At 48.4% G+C, this 12,081-nt stretch overlaps 2 protein-coding genes across 4 annotated transcripts in view; one reads left to right on the top strand and one right to left on the bottom strand.

Annotated features, from left to right (window-relative positions):
* The window catches only part of CTBP2 (C-terminal binding protein 2), a 54,300-nt gene extending 47,581 nt beyond the window's left edge, over positions 1-6,719 (top strand). For all 3 annotated transcript variants that reach the window (XM_005424510.2, XM_031059875.1, XM_031059876.1), the window contains exons 4-9: positions 397-603; positions 1,154-1,368; positions 1,820-1,950; positions 2,802-2,929; positions 3,539-3,656; positions 5,181-6,719. In XM_005424510.2, the coding sequence (XP_005424567.1) occupies positions 397-603; positions 1,154-1,368; positions 1,820-1,950; positions 2,802-2,929; positions 3,539-3,656; positions 5,181-5,361 (980 nt within the window). In that variant the 3' untranslated portion in view covers positions 5,362-6,719. The remainder of the gene's footprint in view (positions 1-396; positions 604-1,153; positions 1,369-1,819; positions 1,951-2,801; positions 2,930-3,538; positions 3,657-5,180) is intronic.
* A 1,345-nt stretch (positions 6,720-8,064) lies between these two features.
* ZRANB1 (zinc finger RANBP2-type containing 1) overlaps positions 8,065-12,081 on the bottom strand; it is a 31,201-nt gene continuing 27,184 nt past the window's right edge. The window contains exon 10 of the mRNA XM_005424509.2: positions 8,065-11,166. Within this exon, the coding sequence (XP_005424566.1) occupies positions 10,948-11,166 (219 nt within the window). The 3' untranslated portion in view covers positions 8,065-10,947. The remainder of the gene's footprint in view (positions 11,167-12,081) is intronic.

Below are 12,081 nucleotides of genomic sequence, written 5' to 3'. Positions count from 1 at the left end.
GGTCATTAATTGAACATAATTCACATGGAACCAATCAAACATTCACCTGTTGGTAAAAAATGTCCAAGCCACATTCCAAAGCAGCAAAACACAGGAGAGGCAAATCAGATAATTATTGTTTTCAGGAATGATCTGTGATATGGGATCTGTGATGTGTGATGTGTGTGTGGGATCTGTGATGTGTGATGTGGGATCTGTGATCTCTGATGTGGGATCTGTGATCTGTGATGTGGGATCAGTGGTCTGTGATGTGTGTGTGGGATCTGCGATGTGTGTGTGGGATCTGTGGTCTGTGATGTGGGATCTGTGATGTGTGTGTGGGATCTGTGATCTGTGATGTGTGTGTGGGATGTGGGATCTGTGGTGTGGGATCTGTGATGTGTGTGGCCTCCGCAGGGATCGCCGTGTGCAACATCCCGTCGGCGGCGGTGGAGGAGACGGCCGACTCCACGGTGTGCCACGTGCTGAACCTGTACCGGCGGAACACGTGGCTGTACCAGGCGCTGCGCGAGGGCACGCGCGTGCAGAGCGTGGAGCAGATCCGCGAGGTGGCCTCGGGGGCCGCGCGCATCCGCGGGGAGACGCTCGGCCTCATCGGCTTCGGTGCGTGCCACACACGGGAGGGCTGCTCCTGAGGGGCGCAGAGCCTCTGCACGGCCCTGGGGAGGACCCAAAAGGAGCAGTTCCAAACCCAGAGCCACCACAGTGGGTCGGTGTGAAATGGGGAGGACGTCTCACGTGGGTTTTTGGGGAGGGAGCTGTTTGTGAGCTGTGGTTGAGTCCTTGGAGGAGCGCTGGTGAAACACAGTTGTGGTTTCAGAGAGACTGCAGCTCTAGAGGTAGTGCTGGTGTCCTCTCCCAAAAATAGCCCATCCCTGAGCCACAGCTACCCCAGCCTGGCCTTCCTGAGCCACTCCAGCCTGCACAGTGGCAGGGCTGTGTAAAACAGAGCTTAAGTTCAGCCACAGCAGTAGAGCATTTCAGCATTAGAGGTGGGATCGGCAAATTAAATGCAAAAGCTTGTTTAAATGGGGAAACTGAGGCAAGGAATGGGAATGCCTGGGGACAGTCCTCAGGTCCTGCTGGGATCTCAGCCTCATGGATGCAGGGATTTGGCTCAGTTAACTCGCCCTGTCCCTTCCCTTCGGCACAGGTCGCACTGCGCAGGCGGTGGCGGTCCGAGCCAAGGCCTTTGGCTTCAACGTGATCTTCTATGACCCGTACCTGCAGGACGGCATCGAGCGCTCCCTGGGCGTCCAGCGGGTCTACACCCTGCAGGACCTGCTCTACCAGAGCGACTGCGTCTCCCTGCACTGCAACCTCAACGAACACAACCACCACCTGATCAACGACTTCACGATTAAGCAGGTAATTAATTCACCCTCATGTGCCTGGCCAAGGAGAGCTTTGGTGGTGGGCAGGGCTGGCCACAGATCCCTCAGCTTCCCCAGCAGCTCCAGAAGAGCTGCTTGCACCCAGGTGTGTCTCCCCACGGTGCTTAGGGGGAGCAGTGTCCTGCCAGGTAAATGATCCCCATCCCTGTGGTGCAGAGGTGGTGGCAACGGTGGGTTTTGTTTGCCAGCTCCAACCAGAGATGGAAAACCCATGTGCAGCGGGATGGGGGCTGCTCTGGGGCTGGAGCATGAAAAGCAGGATGCTGCTGCAGCTGGGGCAGCATCCTAGGGATGGGATGAGGACAGGAGGGCTGGACCACACAAGGCAGGATGCTGCTGCAGCTGGGGCAGCACCCCAGGGTGGGGGTGAGGACAGGAGGGGTGGGTGCACCCAGCTGACCCCATCCCTCTCTGGGCCGGTGCAGATGAGGCAGGGGGCGTTCCTGGTGAACACGGCCCGCGGGGGGCTGGTGGATGAGAAGGCCTTAACCCAAGCCCTGAAGGAGGGACGGATACGAGGGGCCGCGCTCGACGTGCACGAGTCGGAACCGTTCAGGTAACGCTGCGGCTCGCGGGGTGCCATCGGTGTCACTGTGTGTCCTGGCACAGCCAGGGGTACCCAGCACCCACTGAGTGTCACTGCCCAGCCCCAGGGGACGGTCCTGCTGTTGTCACTCTGCAGCAGCCATCGGTTTAGTCCAGCACTGGGGCTGTGTGTGCTCAAAGGGACACTGGGAGCTTAGAACAACAACCCAGCCTAAACCCAGTGTTTAGGAAAAAACCCAAAACATTCACTAGCCCTTGAGTACAAATTCACTGCACTCAGTGCTGGGCATTTTTGCCTGGGAAGAGCTGGCTTGTAACTGAGAGTGCAGCTTTTCTCACTACAGAAATATTTAAAGAGCAAAAAGTTTGCTTCTACACAAGGGGAACCCCAGTGCCCACCCCTCCCATCCTAGGATCGCCCACAGCCTGTCCCTTTATCCCCACACTGCTGCAGACACCCCCAAACATTATTCCCATGGGAGCATTAAGCCCAACCACCCCATGAGTTGGTGTTTCAGCCCTTTTTTGGCGCATTTTCAGAAGGCTGCATTTTCTGAGCCCTGCACAGAAGCTGTGCTTCTTCTCCAGCACTTCTGTGGCCATTTTGGGCTGACAGGACTGTCAGGCCAGGGAATCAGGGAATTACTTGGGCTGGAAGGCACCCTAAAGCTCATCTAGTTCCAATTCTTTGCTGTGGACAGGGACATCTTCCACTACAGCAGGTTCATCAAGTCCCATCCAGGCTGGCCTTGGAAGGAGTGTTGCCTATGCGGAGGGCAGGCCACAAGCCTTTTGCTGTTCATCTTTCATTCTTTGTTCAAACATGGATTAATCCGTTTGTTTGTTTTGCCCTGCTCCCAGTTTTGCTCAAGGCCCATTGAAAGATGCTCCCAACCTGATCTGCACCCCACACACAGCCTGGTACAGCGAGCAGGCGTCCCTAGAGATGAGAGAAGCTGCTGCCACCGAAATCCGACGTGCGATCACAGGTACCAGCCCCGGGGATGCTGGGCTTGGCTCCCTGGGGGCCTGGAACAGGAGCCAGGAGGAGCAGAGACAGGATTCACCCTGGCCAGGGGAAAGGGTTCTAACCCCAGTTTGCTTCCCAGGAAAAGAGCTGAGAACCCAAAGTTCCCTGTTTTGTTGTGACTGGGTGACGGGTTTTGTGTCAGTTTTATTTTTTTAATGAATGTGCAAATACTGGTGTCTGTGACTGGGAAGAAGAACAGGACAGGGAAGCAGTAATTGCTGCTCCTGTTCCTAGTGCTGACCCACAGACACAGCACTGCATTCCAAAACCAAATCCCAAGGTGTGGGCACAATACTCCCGCAAAAGAGTGCTTCTCTTGTCCTGAAAGTCACCCTCAAGGGAACAGCTCCTCTGAAAGCCAAGTGTTGGGAGTGAGGGTGGGAAGCTGGTCTCCATCCCTGCACCTCAGGACAGCCCAAACACCCTCCTGAAACAAGGAACGTGGGATATTTTTTCCTCCCACCCTTTACACTGACAGACATAGTGGAATTACAAGCATTGCAGCTCATTGGAAGGTGATGAAGCCAGGCCCTGCCCGACACAGACTCACCTTTCTCTCCAACTCCAGGGCGCATCCCGGAGAGCCTAAGGAACTGCGTGAATAAGGAATTCTTTGTCACGACGGCCCCGTGGTCAGTAATAGACCAGCAGGCGATTCATCCCGAGCTCAATGGTGCCACGTACAGGTGAGCGGGAGAACGGGAACACCGGGACCGCTGGGAACATCGGGGACACACAGGGACACTGGCACGGCAGGGCTGGCACAGCGAGGGTGGGCACCCAGTGCTGTCACCCCCTCCCTGGGGACCAGCACTCACAGCACGGGGGTCGCTGATGGGGTTGAGCCAACCCCAAGGGTGGGTGCAGCCTCCCTTCCCAGAGCTGCATCCCTGCGGGCTAGGAGTCACTGGGCAGCATCTCTGGAAATGGCAGGGCCCCCCAGACCCCCCCACAGCTGGATGTGAGTTCTGAACTGCAGCAGCAGCTCTGTGCTCCTGTCCATGAGCAACCTTTGTGAGCCAGGCCCAGCTCACAGGTAGGTTAACGAGCCAGGGGAAAAGCTCCAAATATAGGGCTGTAGTCAGGTGACCCAATTTCCACCTAATCCGAGATTAAGGGTTATTTACTGCTCTCTTTAGATGGCTCCAAGTGTGCTGGTAGGAGACATTAGGCTCAAGGAGCTGGAGCATGGGCTCATTCAGGGTATCACCATTGCCAAAAATACTCTGAGCTACAAAATACCCTGCAGGGCACATCAGGTCATGTCAGGCAAAGCCAGGCCAGAGTTACCCAGCAGCAGAGCCCCAGGACAGCTCCTGGCAGCTCCTGGGCCATGCAGGCCACACGCAGTGAAGGTTCTCCCTGACCAGCAGAATATCAAAACCTGGAAAAAGCCTCCCCTGTTCCCACTCTTGTTCCCAAACACGTGGGCAGTGCCAGCACCCAAGGACGGGCCTTGGCTTCCCAGCTTAACCTGGCTCTGCAGGGAGCTGCAGTCTGGCTAAGCTCCCTGGAGCCCCTGTAAGCTGGCTCAGCTCACCACCTTCACAGGCAGGTAAAATTCCCTTCCAGCTTCCCAACCCACCTTGCCTCAAGGCAGTGGAGCTGCAGGGAAGTGGGAGCCCTCAGGCCTCACATGGCCACAGAGCTCCACGTGGTTTTGTCCTCATTGCCCCCACATCACAGCTGAAGAAATAATTATTCTTCTTTTTCAAACTCACTGTTGTTTCTTGGAATGTGTGTAATTCCCCCTTGGAAAAGCTAGATTAGATCTGAGCCCATCTTTGAGCTGTGCTGTTCCATGAGGAAGAAGCAGCTCCAGGGAAAATTTACAAACCAGGTGTAGGTGCTCAAGGTATTCACACACAGGGATGATGGGATCAGCACACCAGCATTTGGGCTGTCAGAGAACGTTCCAGAGGGTTCCTTACCCAAATTTCCAAAGGAGAAGGGCTTCCCCATGGTGCAGGAGGCTGTGAGAAGGCACAGAACAAGCCGCAGTCCTGGTGGTGTAGCACAGGACACTTACCCAAGGCACAGCAGTTGATGTTTAACTCTGAGCTCTCCCTTGTAACTTAAAAGGAAAAGCAAACCTGGCTGCAGGAGGGAGGTGGGATCTCCATGCTGTGTTTCCTCCACTGGTGGTGGGCTGAGGGGTGTGTGATGAGCTGTGCTGTGACAAACCTGCCTCTCTGTGTCCCCTCTGGCAGGTATCCCCCTGGGATGGTCAGTGTGGCACCAGGAGGAATCCCAGCAGCTATGGAGGGCATCATTCCCGGAGGCATCCCTGTCACCCACAACCTTCCCACAGTGGCACATCCTTCCCAAGCTCCATCGCCCAACCAGCCCACAAAACACGGCGACAACAGGGAACACCCCAACGAGCAATAGCAGATAATTTAAAAACCATTCCATAAACTTAGGACCAAGAGACATTGGAAAAGAAGTTATACATGAACTAAAAGAGAAGAATTTGATACGAAATTTGTAATGTTGATTTTGGACAGAGGCATCATTGATGTTCCAGTGTTCCCGACAAAGCGACAGCAGCCAAGACTGGGGAGAAGCCCTGGAGAAGTCACCTGCTCCCTGCAGTGCTGAAAACTAGGATGTGAGACATTAATGAGCAACTTCTGTTATTGTGTGTTGAGTTTCCTTCATCTGTGCATCAATCACATGAATAAAAATGAATTTCTTTTCCCCCCTCAATTCCTTGGGAAGGACAGGGCTCCTGCACTGTGTCCAGGCCACTGAATTAAGCCATCTTTACAGAGTTAACAAGAAACCATTGTGTGGCTTCAGCCCTCTCCTTTCTCTTGCATCTGGTGACCTCTCCTAACAGGGGGCAGCAGTCCTGGCTTAGAAGTGGAAGGAAAAAAAAAGAAAATACTCCTCCTCCTCCTCCTTTTTGCAGTGGCCAGTGCCGTGTAACAGAAGTTCTCCTGCCAGGTCTAAGTTCCAGCCATTCCAGCTGGGATCTGTGGGATGGGAAGGGCAGAAAGGGCTCCTGGCAGTGACCACTGCCCTCCCAGGCTAAGGAAAACCAAACTGCCAGTCTCTTCTCTGCCCAATACACTGAATAAAGTAGCTGTGCATCCACCTACGCCCTGCAATGATGCAAGAAAAAATAAAAGAAAAAAAAAGAAAAAAAAAAGGAAAAAAAAAGAAGAAAATAAGTATTAAGTTTCACACACTATTTGTACTCAGATATATTTTCTCAGTTTTAAATCTGCAGCTATTTTATCAAGTGGAAAAAGTCTTGAGCTGGAAAGGGTTCAAGAATAATGTTGCATTTCCTTATGTCTCAGGAAACACTTTTTATGGTAACTTGTCAGACTGTCTATGAACAAAATCCACTTTTTTAGACATTGATAAAAGTCTTCTTTTCTTCACGTGATATTTTATACAAGAACACTTCAAGATGTGTTATTAGATGTGACTGATTTTAACAAATCCTATTAGATTTGTATCAACTAGTTACATGTTATATTCATAGTCTTTTGTGAATCACCGCCTTTTGTTTTTAAAGATGGCCTGTTTTGAGCCTTTGTATGGGTACATTCCTGTTTCTGTGACAAAAAAAAGAAAAAAAAAAGAAATCTTGAGCTGTCCCAAACAGACAAAAAAGAAACCAATGGCTATCAGTATGTTTTGGTTTAGTGTGTTACCGTTACTGTATTTGTTTATTGTAAAGGTGGACATTTAGCGTTCAGTGCAGTTTTCAATAAAAAGTGATAAAATTTCTATAATTTCTGAAAGGCAAGAGCTCTTGCTGCAATCTGGGGCTTGGAGACACTGAGAGGTAACCATAAGGTACAGAAACATAATTCTGGTCACACTTGGTGCATATTTACAGTCCAGTGGCAGGGAAAGGTCCCTTCCAACTCAGACCATTCTGTGATGAAGAGATCACTGTGGGTTTCCACTAAGTACAAAGGCAGCTACAACTCAAACAACATTTTCTGTACATTCTCAAGAGCTGAAGCATTATCAAACCATTGGAAAATAAAGCCAAAAAAGTGCTCAAGAGGTGCTGCTGGCTTTGAGCCTCACTGGGCAAAAGGCCTGTCTGTTCTTGTTTCCGCCCTTCTTTAACGACTGTGTCCAAGTGCCACACACATGGAGTTAGATGGGGACTAAAAAAAGCTGAAACCGAAGTGTCCAAGTTACAAAATTCTGTATTTTGTTTGCTTAAAATTAAACTGAAAACTTGGTTACCAGCTTCAAACATCCAAACAAGAGGTCACCTGTTACAGAGTGATTGCTCCTTGTCAGTGCTCAGCACAGCCCAGCAGTGAATTATCCGTGACCTCTGTGAGAAACTGGGATAAAACAGGTCACATACAGGGGTGGTATTTGGGAGACACCAAAATGACCATCAAAACCAAGAGGAAAACATTGAATTGATGTTAAGGTTTAGAGTTGTTTGAAAAACAAACGAGCCCTGGTTCTTTGTTTCTCGATAATCCGGTCCCTCCCTGCGCTGCAGGATCCGTGTGCCAGCAGTGACTCCGAGCTCACAACATGCTGGAGCTTTCATCCAACACACACCTTCCCTTTCAGCCAAAACCAAGGTCAGAAGTGCCACAAGCTCAACAGGAACACAGGTTAAGCCATCCCAAAAGTTACAAGTGCCTGCAGGGAGAACACCAGCAAAACATGCAAAGATTGGAGCTGTGGAAGGGGAAGAATATCATCACAGCTGGGAGATGCCAGAGCACCAGGAGCTGCAGCTCTCAAATGGAAAGTTACTGGGCAAAGAAATTGGAAATGAACAGTTGCTGCTGAAGGTTTGTGGCTGACAGAGCCATGCTGCTGTTGTCCCACTCAGGGAAAGCAGACAGGAAGGCTCTCCTGGGATAATCATCTTTTTCTCCAGGGAGAACTCCAGAGATGTCAAAGTAGCTGTCAAAACAAGCAGCTTCAAGGTGACAAACACTAAATAAAACCTTTTAAAAAGGTATTAGGGAAGTTACTGAATAAAAGGGAGGAAAGGGAAAAGCAGAAAATAGTCTCCACACACACAAACCAACCTGGGTAATGGAGAAAATGCAACTGGGGGGTATTTGCCATAAGCCATGCAGCAGAACTTTGGAAGAATCAGAATTACTAAATTTTAATATATTAAAAACAAAGGAAATACAGGGATTTTCACTGAGGAAGTCATAAATAAAACCAGAAAAAAAATCTTGACCAGCTGTAAAGGAGGTAGCAATGAAAAGCTAAGTTCTGTGATAGGAAAGCGTGTGCTGCTGCGAGCAATATATGAGGAAAATAACATTGAGAAACCCAATTTTTTGTATATATTTTCATGGCTGAAAGTGCAGAACTTGCTGACAAGCTGCAAGGGAGTGTGTGCAGACTAATCTCAGTGTCTGTAAACTTTCAGGTGCGTGATTGAGGAGCCACTGACATACACTGACTGCAGTGCGAGCACGAAGCCGGGGGTTGCAGCTCTTTAATCTACAAGTACAGGAGGTTTGGATTACTCTGATTCTGGAAAAGACACTTCACTGGCTCCCAAAGGGCCTGTGAAGCATGTGAACCTGAACAGACCATTGTACAGCACATCAGAACAAAACCATAATGATCAAGGAAGCCAAGTGATCTAAAGTACCAGGACTGTCCTGTCGGAGCAGTGAGGAATTCATCAGTGCATGCGTGTGAGAACAGCTGAACTGAGCACGGGGACTCCACTGCTCAGGGAGGGCTGGGGGACAGGGACACAATGCAGGCTGCCCATGGACACCAGGAGAGCTGGGCCACTTTGGCTCAAGGTAGACTTTCACACTGGTAATTCTCCCCTTGGGACAAGCTTTGCTTCCCCAAACAAACAGCACTGCCAAAAGAACATGGGTGGGAAGTGAAAACTCCACTTGAGCAGCCCATGGAATCGGGGGCTTTTCCTTCTGTCCACAGGGCAGCTGCTCAGGGGTGGGCTGGGATCTGAAGTTACAGGTCTGGCCTCTGAGAGCTCCTCAAGCTGGCTGAGTTAGGACCCCCATGGTCACAGGACGACACATAAACTGCTCCAGCACAGGCTGCACGCCAGCTCAGGGCACAGAAATCCTCATCCCAGCTTACCCTGCATTCAGCTCCCCTGACAGAAAAGCTTTACATCCTCAGCTAGACAAGGTATAAAAGGATTTCACTGCAAGGTAAGGATAAAGCACAAATCCCAATTTAGAAAGGGAACTTGAAGCAGGATGGTGTGCTCATGAAGAACCCCTGTAGTATCTGGGGTTGGGTGGTGAATTTGGATCACTCACACGTGGCAGAGCAGCATTCATCCTTCACCTGGAAATCTGGGCATGCACCAAGCAGAGGAAATCTAATGGCCAAAAAAGGTGAAGACATAATAAACCTCAGTGGAATCTAGGATGGGAGAATTGCAAAATTAATACAGTACTTCATTATTTCTTTACTTTCGGTGTCGTCACCAAGTTTCTGTAGGAGTTGTGCACGTTTCAACACCATCTAAGCAGCATTTGGAAGAAAAAGCAGCAACTTCCTCAGGGTTTCCATAGCTCTGAACTACATAAAAATAGGTGCTATGGGGCTTCTTTCCAAATTCTAATTAAAACAATTTCATCTACTGCAAAATTTCTTATTCAACCACCACACCATCAAAAGTGCTTTTCAAGACAACCTGAATTGCACTGTATATGTAAAAACTGGCATTAACCTTTAGTGTTTCAGTGAGATTTTTAGATAAACTTTATCCATTACAGGTTACATGGCTAAAGTTATCAAATATAATAAAATTTCTACTGGAGAATATACTCTGAACTTACAGTCTTAGGAACTTACATAAGTTTAAGTATGGCCACATCAATCAACATGCAAGAAATTCCCAGGTTTACATACTGAGAAATACATAACAGTGCTTTTAAACAACTTGAGCATAGATTCTTTCTTTTTAATTAGAACTGCCAAGTGAATTCTCACTAGATTTAGTGACTGAGGAGTAACCTTTAAAAAGGTGTTTTTTCATTTGCAGCAAAGTTTGAGTGATCAAAGAATAAATGATAAAAATGATATAATTTGTAACACAGCAAGACTGAGTTCTGACAAGATTAAATTCTCAATTGTGTTCAAGTTCTCAGATTTCACACAATTTTGTTTAGTGTATGCTCATAGGAATAAAATCTTTTAGGTCACTTCTCTGAATAAATATCCTTATGTATACTGAAAGGAATCTATTAACTATTAGAAGAAAAAATAAAAGGCAAAAAAACCCCAAAAAAGCTTTTTCAGGAAACAAATCATATTACTCAATGTAAATTTAGCTTCTCTTCCAGTTTGTTCCGTAGAGTTTAGGCTTTATTATGTGGGCACAGCAACAACTAAAATATTAGTAAAATAACGAACGCGTTTTTGCTTATGACTTGCTGTGGATATCTGTGCAAACAAAAAAAACCTCTCACAATCTGACCTGGGCACTAGTGAGATTTCACAGGGAAAGGCCTTTCAGGGAAATGTGTCAGAGTATCTAAAAGGTGATGGAGAAGACCAGGTTCTACTGTAAAAGAATCTCAGAGGGAGGAGATATCCATCCAGCTCACATGTGCTTTCAGAAGTGCCCTTAGTTGAAAAATTTCTCTGCAATAATTAAGATGCTGGTATACGTTTCCTATTACACAACCTCTTACACAACCACATGCGGTACATTTATAGACAGATTTACAGTCAGAAAGAAAAATGGGGTCGGTTTGGTTTGGTTGTTTTTTTTTTTCCATCTTGATAATAAAATTAGCTGTTTTTTGTTTCTTTTTCGTGTTTTTATACAAACTGTAGTCCAGCCCACTCGGCTCTCTCCGGGCAGCAGGATGAGCGTTCCATCCTCTCCCCGTGCTGTCGGAGAATCCTTCCCAGCATGTATCCCCTAGACCTGGGTCGCTCCACACCCAACTGCTACAGCACAACGCTCACTCGGGGGCACACACTCTGCGCTGCTCATTTGCACTTTATTCCCCCTCACTCATCGTCGTCATCCTCGTCCTCCTCGCCGTCGGACAGGGATGTGCAGGGCCGGATCTGGCGGTAGCGGTCCAGCCACTTCTCCACCATCTGGGTGACCAGCGGGTGGTTGCGCCGGCGGGAGCTCTTCTGCATGGCCACCAGGACCCCTCCCTCGGTCACGCAGCAGTCCAGCCACTCCCGCAGCAGCTTCTCCTGCTGCTCCTCGTTGCCTATCTTTGGGGCACACAAAACACCAGCAGTGAGAATTCCCAAACGCCCAGCGCCGGCCCGGCTCCAAGCGCGCCCCACTGGCTTCTCCTAATCTTGTCTAGGATTCTCCTAATCTCGTCCCTGTTCTAGGTAGCCACCCCAAAGCATCACACCCACAAAAGGAAAACTGATGCCCGCTGCATTTTTAACCAAAGGCTCTGAAGTACTCTCCAGCTCTTCTCCTCCATTTTTCTTTCTTTCTCTCTCCATTTTTCACGTCTATTTCCAGTACGGCCTTCAGTTATTTTTAAGCAGCTATTTATCTACAGTAGGCACCATATATAAGGAGGGAAGTCCTAACAGAGCTTTCTGGCTTTACAAACACATTTTTGTAAGTTCTCAACATGAAATATTTTCTCTTGTAAAATATAACAAATATGATAGCTTGCTGAAGAAACATCCCTTCCTAGAGTTGAAGCTTGTATTTTTCTCCTTTTATTTACAGAATGCCCATTTTCTGCAATTACTTCAGTTTTCCAGCCCTCCCTTCACCCATGCACACCCTTTAGGGACATGGTTTCATATCTTTATCATAGTTATTAAAGCAAAAATAAGTTGAGTTTCATTGGAAGAGAAGGTGGAAAATGCTGCAACTATGGGCCAATATTTGTGCTTCATCTTTTAGGAAAAAAAAACCAAACCAACAAAAGGCAGACTTCAGTCTTGCCTTAGTGACAAAACCCTTATTTTTGTGTCCTTTTCTAGGTATTCAGATATTCAGTGCTCTCAGGCACAGGGTGGGATTGTTGGGGTGTCCTGTGCAGGGCCAGTTGGACTGAATGATCCTTGTGGATCCCCTGCAGCAAAGGACATTCCGTGATTCTATGGTTCTGTTTCTGTGATTTACATGGACAATGAAGTTACATTCTATTTATGGAA

The sequence above is a fragment of the Geospiza fortis genome, unplaced genomic scaffold, assembly GCF_000277835.1.
Source record: "Geospiza fortis unplaced genomic scaffold, GeoFor_1.0 scaffold452, whole genome shotgun sequence".
In the NCBI taxonomy this organism is placed as follows: Eukaryota; Metazoa; Chordata; class Aves; order Passeriformes; family Thraupidae; genus Geospiza; species Geospiza fortis.
Note: the sequence above shows the minus strand (reverse complement) of the source record. Positions and strands in the feature narration are given on the sequence as shown.